The sequence below is a fragment of the Solanum lycopersicum genome, chromosome 9 (assembly GCF_036512215.1).
Source record: "Solanum lycopersicum chromosome 9, SLM_r2.1".
Lineage (NCBI taxonomy): Eukaryota > Viridiplantae > Streptophyta > Magnoliopsida > Solanales > Solanaceae > Solanum > Solanum lycopersicum.
Genome location: NC_090808.1, coordinates 32575122 through 32585030, shown reverse-complemented (window position 1 = coordinate 32585030; position 9909 = coordinate 32575122). Strand labels below are relative to the sequence as shown.

The window sequence follows — 9909 nt, the reverse complement described above, 5'->3', positions numbered from 1 at the left end:
CATGATCATGCCATCAGGGTTAGCTTGGGATAACTTGTGGTCCTAGGTTCCATGTTCGCGTCTTGGGGTATCTCGGGGCATAACAAAACTTGGTATCAGATCACTAGATTCAAGAGTCCTAAGATGTCTGAAAAAGCTGCACTAAGTAGATTCATTTTCATGGGTGTGAAGTGCACCACGTCTATTGTTAGGGAGGCTATAAAGTGTTTTAAAAAAACTTCACTTTCTTGTTACTCTTATCGTGCGTAAGGTATGATCTTATTCCATTCTAACTTGATGTTCTACGTTTCAGATCATGCCTCCTAGTAAAGCTAATGCTAGGAATGCGAATGCCAGGAATGCAAATGCAACTTCTCCAATCCCATATTAAGAAGACTGCAGTGCTGAGTTCAGGAATGCCATACAGATGTTGGCTCACGGTATGACCCACCATTACAATCGGGTTCATGATCCTATGATTGAAAATAGTGGATTAGCAGCAGCAAGGGTCCGTCTCTTTTTTAGGATGAATCCGCCTGAGTTCTTAGGATCGCAGACTAATGAAGATCCTCAGAATTTCTTGGACGAAATCAAGAAAATATTTGAGGTGATGCAGGTTACTGGGAATTATCGGGTTGAGTTGGCGTCATACCAGCTGAAAGATGTGGCTCATATGTGGTACACTCAGTGGAATAATAAGAGGGGTGCAAATACAGCTCCTATTACTAGGGAGTGCTTCAGTGAGATATTTCTTGACAAGTTTTTCCTAATGGATTTGAGAGAAGAAAAGGCCCAAGAATTCATGAACTTGAGGCAGGGAAACATGACAGTCCAACAGTATGGGCTGAAGTTTAACCAACTCTACAGGTATGCTCCTCACATGGTTGCTGACTCCAGGGCTCACATGAATAAGTTCTTGTATGGAGTATCAGATTTGGTAAAGATAGAGTGAAGAAATGCTATGTTGCTGGGAGATATGAACATCTCAAGGCTTATGACTCATTCTCACCAGGTTAAGGGTGATAAGCTTAGGGAATAGGCTAAAGAAAATAAGAAGGATAGGATTGGGAACAATGACTATTCTCAACAGAAATTGGGTGTTGGAAATCGCTCGCATAGTCAGCAGAAATTTTCAGCTCCGGCCCCTTCCTCATCTAGTGTTCCATCCTCGAAGAATAGGTAGGACCAGAAGGGCAGAGCACCAGGCTCTAAGTCTCAGGGAAGAGTTTCAGGCACCAACACTTACCCCACTTGCCCTAAGTGTGGTAAGAACCATCCGGGCGTGTGTCTTGCAGGAAAAGAAGGATGTTTTGAATGTTGTCGTCTTGTCACGGCTTGAGGGAGTGTCCTTCTAGACAGGGTCAAGGAGGTGGTAATGGTAGAGCTCAATCTACAAATTCAGCAGCACCATCAAGTCGCCCAACTCAGCAGGGCAACTCATCTGGTACATGTGGAGGTCAGCGCCAGAAAAGACTTTATGCTCTTCAGGCTTGCCAGGATCAGGAAGGTTCTCCTTATGTAGTCACTAGTACATTACTAGTCTTTGACCTTGATGTTTATGCATTGTTAGATCCAGGGGCTATACTTTATTTTCTAACTCCTTATATAGCAATCCAATTTAGTGTCAGTCCAGAAACTCTCTCAGAACCCATCTCAGTCTATACTCCAGTCGCTGACCAAGTTATAGCTAATCGGGTACACAAAAATTGCTCGGTCATAGTCTCTCAGAAAGTCACCCCTCAACAGATCTAGTAGAGTTAAAAATGGTAGACTTCGATGTCATTCTTCACCCCTCAACAGATCTAGTAGAGTTAAAAATGGTAGACTTTGATGTCATTCTAGGAATTGATTAGTTACACTCATGTTATGCCTCAGTCGATTGTAGAGCTAGGATTGTTTGTTTTTAATTTCCAGACGAACCAATCTTAGAATGGAAGGGTAGTAGCCTAGCGCCTATGGGTCGATTTATTTCTTGGATAGAAAGATGATATCTAAGGGTTATATCTATCATCTAGTTCAGGCTAAGAATTCTAGCCTTTAAATGCCATCTCTTGAGTCAGTTCTAGTAGTGTTTGAATTTCTAGAAGTATTTCCAAAAGATCTTCCTGGGTTCCTCCCGAAACGAAATTGACTTTGGAATTGATCTCCTTCCAGAAACCCAGCCTATTTACATTCCTCCTTACAAAATGGCTCCAGCATAGCTTAAGGAATTGAAAAAGCAGTTGAAAGACCTTCTAGATTAGGGTTTCATCAGACCTAATATTTTTCCATGGGGTGCACCAGTATTGTTCGTAAAGAAGAAAGATGGTTCTCTCAGAATGTGAATTTACTATAGACTGTATCCCATCCCCAGGATTGATAACTTGTTTGACCAACTTCAATGTGCTAGTCATTTCTCAAAGATAGACCTCAGATGGGGTTATCATCAGCTTAGATTCAGAGATAGTGACATTCCAAAAAACAAACTTCAGAACTCGATATGGTCATTATGAATTTGTAGTTATGTCGTTTGGACAAACCAATGCTCCAACATGGAGTTGATGAACAGAGTGTTCAAACAGTACTTAGACTTGTTCGTTATCGTCTTCATTGATGATATCCTCATTTGCTCTAGGAGTGAGGAAGAGTATGAAATTCATTAGAGAGTTGTTCTGTAGACTCTCAAATATTGCCAGTTATTCGCTAAGTTTAGTAAATGTGAGCTTTGGTTGCAATTCGTTGCTTTCCTTGGTCACATTGTATCTAGCGAAGGGATCCGTGTAGATTCATAAAAGATAGAAGCAGTGAAACAATGGACAAGACCTACCTGTTCTATCGATATCAGAAGTTTCTTAGGTCTAACAGGTTATTACAGTAGGTTCGTGGAAGGACTTTAGTCCATAGACTCACTATTGACTAGGTTGACTCAGAAAATGGTCTAGCTGCAATTGTCAGATGATTGTGAGAAAAACATTGCAGAATTGACAACTAGATTGACTACAGCTCCAGTCTTGACTCTGCCAGAGGGTTCAGATGGTTATGTGATCTATTGTGATGCAGGAAGAGTTGGCTTTGGTTGTGTGTTGATGCAAAGACATAAGGTTATATCTTATGCCTCTAGAAAGCTTAAGGTACAAGAGAATAACTATCCAACTCATTACCTCGAGCTTGCAGAAGTAGTATTTACACTCAAGATATGGAGACACTACTTGTATGGTGTTCATGTAGATGTTTTCACCGATCATAAGAGCCTTCAGTATGTTTTCACCCATAAAGAGTTGAATCTTCACCAGAGGAGATGGCTTGAGTACCTTAAGGATAATAATATGAGTGTGCATTATCATCCTGAAAGGAAAATGTAGTGGCCGATGCTCTTCGTAGATTATCTATGGGTAATGTAGTCCTTGTTGAGGAAAAAAAGGAGCTAGTAATGGATGTTCACAGGCTTGCTCGCTTGGGAGTCCTCCTTATAACCATATCCGACAATGGTGTAACAGTTCAGAATGGGGCAGAATCGTCTTTGGTAGTGGAGGTTAAGGAAAAGCAAGATAGTGATCCGATATTGCTTGAACTAAAGGGTGCAGTCAACAATCAGAGAGTGGACATTTTCTCCCAAGGGGGAGATGGTGTACTTTGCTACTAAGGTAGATTGTGTGTTCTTGATGTGGGAGAGTTGAGTCCGCGTATTCTTGCAAAAGCCCATAACTCCAGGTATTTTATTCATCCAGGTGCCACTAAGATGTATCGTGATCAACGGGAAGTCTATTGGTGGAATGGCATGAAGAGGGATATAGCAGACTCTGTTAGTAAGTGCCCTAATTGCCAGCAAGTGAAGGTACAACATCAGAAACCAGGAGGTATGACTCAAGAGATCGATATTCCTACTTGGAAGTGGGATGTGATCAATATGGATTTCATCACAGGGTTACCTCGTACTCGAAGACATCATGACTCAATTTGGGTGATAGTTTGTAGGATGACTAAGTCTTCTCGCTTTTTGGCGGTCAAGACTACATATTCAGCAGAGGACTCTTCCAAGCTTTACCTTACTGAAATTGTGAAGGTTGTATGGGTTTCCTTTTTCTATCATCACAAATAGAGGTCCTTAGTTTACCTCTCATTTCTGTAAGTCATTTCAAAAAGGTATTGGTACTCAAGTTAACCTTAGTATAACATTTCATCCACAGACGGATGGGCAGGCAGAGCGTACCATTCAGACCTTCGAGGATATGTTGAGAGCTTGTGTGATTGATTTCAAAGGTAGTTGGGATGATCACCTACCTCTTATTGAGTTTGCCTACAATAATAGCTACCATTCAAGCATTCAGATGGATCCTTATGAGGCTTTAAATGGGCATAGATGTAGATCTCTTATTGGTTTGTTTGAAGTAGGTGAAGCAACTTTGATAGGGCCAGATTCAGTATTTTATGCTATGGAGAAAGTGAAACTCATTAGAGATAGACTTAAGATAGCCAAAAGTCATCAGAAATCTTATGCAGATGTAAGTCGAAGGGAACTAGAGTTCCAAGTTGATGATTGGGTTTTTCTGAAAGTCTCACCTATGAAAAGGGTGATGAGATATGGAAAGAAAGGGAAGCTCAGTCCTATACATGTAGGCCCTTACAAGATGTTTGAAAGGATTGGCAAGGTGTCATATGACTTAGAGTTGCCAGCATAATTAGAAGCAGTACATCCGGTCTTCCATATCTCACTCTTCAAGAAGTGTGTGGGTGACCAAGTTTCTATAGTGCCATTAGATAGTGTGGCGGTAAAAGATAGTTTTTCTTATGAGGAAGTGCCAGTTGAGATTCTTGACCGTCAGGTTAGAAGGTTGAGAAATAAAGAAGTCGCTTCAGTCAAGGTTTTGTGGAGGAGTCAGTCCGTAGAAGGATCTACTTCATTAGCAGAAGCAGTCATGAAAACCAAGTATCCTTACTTTTTCCTTCCGATTCCACTCCATCTTGAGGTAATAGTTCCTCTTCAGTTTTAGAGTCATTCATGCTTAAATTCAATTTTAGAATCATGTTCCCTCAGTTTGTACTTTCATTTTTAGCGTAATTGTATGTACTCAGAACTCAATTCAGTCAGAACTCAGTTCTCAGTGTTTAGTAGTGGGATTTGCATCTCTCTCCCTCTATTTCAGCTAGTTTAGTCTTCATTCGAGGATGAATATTCGCAAGGGGGAGGTAATGTAAAACCCCGTAGCCAAAACAGACCAACAATTAGTTTTTCAGAAAAATTTGAAGGTGCTACCAATGGTAGAATCGACGGACCGTAGCCTGAACAAAGGTCCGTCCTGCGCAACCATCGATGGGATCAGAAACTCCCAAAAATTTTAGCCTAGAAAAATTGGTTAAGTATTGGATGACGGACGGACTTACGGTCCATAGGTCAAACGACGGTCTATAGTCCATGACCATCGATCAAGACTCCCTTCAACCACTCTATTACAAGAGATATGGATTACCAGCATGATTCGTAGGTGGACCTATAGGCCGTAGGTCTGACCGTAGGTGGAAAATTTGTAGCCAGTTAAAGGTAAATGTAGTTTGGTCAATTTAAAATGATCATAACTCTTAGCACAAAATTAATTATGTCTCCTATGACCTACCCACATATAAATAATTAAATTATCCTTCCATATCAACCAACCTTGATAAAATCAGACGTTCGAGTAAAAAGTTATACCCATTTTAGTAAAAGGCCCTCACGGCGGACCCAACAACAGGGCATTGGGCGCACGACAGACCGTCAATCCTGGCCATCGTGAGGCCCGACAACAACCTTCCCAGGGATCTTTCTGACCTTTCCCACTCCATTTAAACCCTAAGTTACGTCGTTCTGACCCTAAATCATCAGATTTTAGTCAGTTGAAGCCTAGAAACATAATTAAAACATATCCAAGTCAAATCATTAAATTAAAACTTAGAAAATTAGAAGCAAGAGAGGACAAAAAAAGCTCAAAAACCCTAGTTCAACAACTCCACAAGCTCCAGTAGTTCCAGCCCCAAAACATAAGTATATTTTTGTGGATTTCATCACCAGGTATTTTGGATTTCACTAGTGGGTTCCTTTAACCCATTGGGTCCTTTGTTTCAGTCAGTTCTTGATTCTCTTATCATGATTAAGCCTAGGGTTTCTAGAATATTAATATAACCTCATGAATTTATTAAATATATGTTCCAAATCAGATTATCATGTTATTACTCAGATTATAGCATGAATTTCAGAACATTATGTTTGTATTTCTTTAGTTGTTGAATTGCACATGCTAGGTCATATATTTTAGACAGTTCAGATATACATGCCTCAGTTATAAATGCATCGCATGAATTTCAGAACCCTAGCTTTGTATTTCTTTAGTTCTTCAATTACACATGCTAGGTCCTATATTCCAGACACTTCAGATATACATGCCTCAGTTATAAATGCATAATTTCCAGATTAATTGTTTCATTCTCAGTTTGCATGTTCAGTTTTGATCTATCTAGTATTTACATAAATTCAGATATAATCAATTGATTTATAGAATTCATCGGGAGTAGCATAACACTGAGTTGGACTAGGGTTTAGTGTACCCAATAGTCCCAAACTACTAGCCAAGTAGATTGTAAGTCCCTCTGTGGGCAATTAGTTTAGTTATCATGCCAACATGACTTTATACCTTTGGCCAAGTATATTGGGTCCTCTCGATGGGGCGTATACATCGGACTCCACACTTAGCTCATGTGGTTTTATTATCGGTTATTAGTAGCTCCCACAATTCAGTCAGACTCTTTGCATTGACCATTGATCAGTATATTCAGTATTCAGTTTTAGCATGATATAAAGATGACATTGAATCCAATTAGCTCAGATATCAGCACATCACGTTCATATTATTAAACATATTTTTGTGCTTGTTCAGTTATGGTGTATTTCAGCTTTACTCTATCCTACATGCTCAGTACCTTTCAAGTACTGATGCATACGTGCGCTACATCTTCTCATGATGTAGGTTCAGGATCTTAGACTCCAGATCATGCATAGATTGATTTCCCGATCTCCACTTCAGCAGATTCTGTGGTGAGTCCTTATTCTCCGAGGACAACAGTCATAAGTTTCATTTCAGTCTTTATTCATTTAGTTTCATTTTTGCTAAATTTAGCTGGGGCTTGTCGCATTATTTCTAGTTTAGTTTAGAGGCTATTTTCAGACATAGTTAGATTCAACTTAGTATTGAGTTCGTATTTCTTTTGTATTGACTCAATGTTTTTAAATATCTCAGTTATAAAATATTGGTATTCCCCATATTTTCATTTTAAGAATGATTTAGCTTCCGCGACAGTTTATTATCTTTAGTATGCTCATGATCAGGCCAGCAGGGTTAGCTTGGGATCACTTGTGGTCCTAGGTTCTGTGTCCGCGTCTCGCGGGTTGCTCGGGGTGCGACATACGAGACCTTGGAATTTTGTATGTATCGTTAAGGCATCTCAAGTGAGGGACCAACATATGGGACCTTAACCCGAGGGTGTTCTTTAGCAAACACAGAGTCTTCTTTATTCGTTCATTCGTACTTCACATAATTCATTCATACATTCGTAGGCTGGTGTAAACACCAGCTATACCTTGGATGATTTTTAAGACTCTCATCGGGATCATCAAGTGCAATGACCAAAAATGACCTAATGTCATTACTTGAATATGATTTTACCTCTTGATTGTCTAGCACAAACACCTTCGGTATCGTTCATTTCATTATCTTTCATACTTTGAGGAACTCCAACCTTAACTAACATTGATCATGTGAGCTTCATGAAATCCGGTGTCTTCCCCACACCGAAAAGAGGTTGAGTCACTTGCCAAGGTGAAACCAAAACATGCTAGCATATATAGGGAACTGAACCTTGCTAGAACCCTATGTTGGCAGCATAGGTTCAAATACTAGGAGATATAAGGAGATTCATACCCGCCTAAATGGACAGTCGCATCTCATGAGATTTACACGAACCTCTACCTTCCCGAAAGAAGGAATCGTGACTCATAGCTAGCCTATTTGCGCTCAGTATAAAGTTTCATTACATTCATATCACACATCATAGAAGTTAGCTTCTAACATGAGGGCATCATTGCTCATTAGAAGAGTTGTTATCTCATCATTAGTATTAAGTGTGCATTGTCCTTACACTTACATATAGAGCATGATTGAGATTGTCTCTTGATATTCAACACTCTCTTAGGTGAGTTCTTTTAGTGACCTTTACTTAGTCTTGGTTGAAACTTGTCTCACCATTCATCTTAGCCTCTTATCATGTTGTAACCATTTTCATTAGCATCATAGATTAACATAATTACTCACCTCAGTACGTGAATTTCCATTTCCTCTTTATCATTTAGTGTTGACTCAAACATTATGGAGGTTTGCTTCTAATTGAGATTTACTTACTCTCTTGATGAGTGGTCATCCTTACTTTATATTGATGAAATGTAAATTTTCCTTACTTATCATCCTTCGGTGTGAATAAGACTTGCTCACACATTCTAACACCTTCATACGTGAGTATTCTTTTAACATAGTAGCTTAGGTGTAAGTGAGACTTGTCTCCCTTCTTTTAACACCACATTCTGGTCACTTACTAACTTTAGACCCCTTTAATTATGTTATAACTCACGTTACTTACTTACATTAGTGTAGTAGGTTCATATCATCGTTTATGGACGATGAGCACTTCATTCAATGAGTTTCATGAGTTCATATATCATTCTTTTAGAGCATTTTGGGAGTTGTCCCAATGAGTGTCATGCCATTGATTATGGGTTCATTGCATTTGTTAAGAAGTTCTTATATTATCATTTGATACTCTAACTACACAATATTGGCATATGATTAGTAATGGCCTCAACCTTTGAATATTAAACTACAGAACCATTTTTGTTGGCATGTGCCAATTTTACGTATGTTCATATTTAAATTTAATATGTAAGAACCATTAGTCAATCATTAAGTTATTTAACATAATATTATAGCCAATTCCCTACATCTTGTTTGAAAATGTAGTGTTATCCAATTTATTGGCATAAGCAATTGGCTATAGATTTCATAACTGTTTTGTTGGCATAAGCAAAAGTTTCATTCAATCATGCTCCATTTTGGATACATTAATCATTCGTAAATATTTTACTTATTTAGAGATAACATTATATACAAATTCCCATTTAAATTTTGAACAATGTTTTTGTTAGCCATTTTATTACATAAGTCAAACATTCACTCAAATTATGATTTCACAGAGATTTTTTTTGCTAACCTTATAAAATAACTTTAGGCATAACGTTTTTTAAACATCATGGACAGAATCATATTAGCATTTGATGGAATATATAATCTTTATAACGTCATATTAACAGCAAGTATGCACAATAGACCGTAACATCTTCATACATAACATTTTAGGACATATATTTAACATAGTATCATTCTTTTAATTCACATAATAACACTTAGCATCAAAATGGGTCCAATTAATAGGTTCATTCAATAATTATTTACTAAAAAACCATACAAATTAAGATCAGCAAGCACCACATACCAACAACATGATTTCTAACATATTCAACATTGAAATCGTAACAGCGATACTAGGGAAAGGAGTTTGACAAGAATGACAGGAAACAACCCTAGTTTTCAAGACCACCTTGAACGAAACCTTAAAGAAACCTTGAAATCTCCCCAGAGAAATCGATAAATTTTCTGCCTTTTCTTTTGTTTATTGCTTATAGTTTTTGCTTTGCCTTTACTATGAGTTTGAATGTGATTTTTAGGTTTAAGAACTGATATTGAATTCACCACTAAGGTTTAATAAGTTAATTTAATAAACTAATTAACCAATTACCAAAATGCCCCTCCTAAGTTGACTAAAGATTGAAGAACATAACACTTAGTCAAATTTAGAAATTGGTGTTGTCTATGT

General features: G+C 38.2%; 1 protein-coding gene across 1 annotated transcript; it reads left to right on the top strand.

The window, feature by feature from the left end:
- Positions 1–406: 406 nt before the first annotated feature.
- On the top strand, positions 407–931 carry LOC101267642 (uncharacterized). Its single transcript, XM_069289439.1, has one exon. The coding sequence runs from the start codon at positions 407–409 to the stop codon at positions 929–931; it is 525 nt and encodes a 174-aa protein (XP_069145540.1).
- The last annotated feature ends 8978 nt before the right edge of the window (positions 932–9909 follow it).

What these genes read in the sequence shown, in the direction of transcription:
- LOC101267642 (XM_069289439.1), top strand. Translation starts at nt 407, where the DNA reads ATGTTGGCTCACGGTATGACCCACCATTACAATCGGGTTCATGATCCT.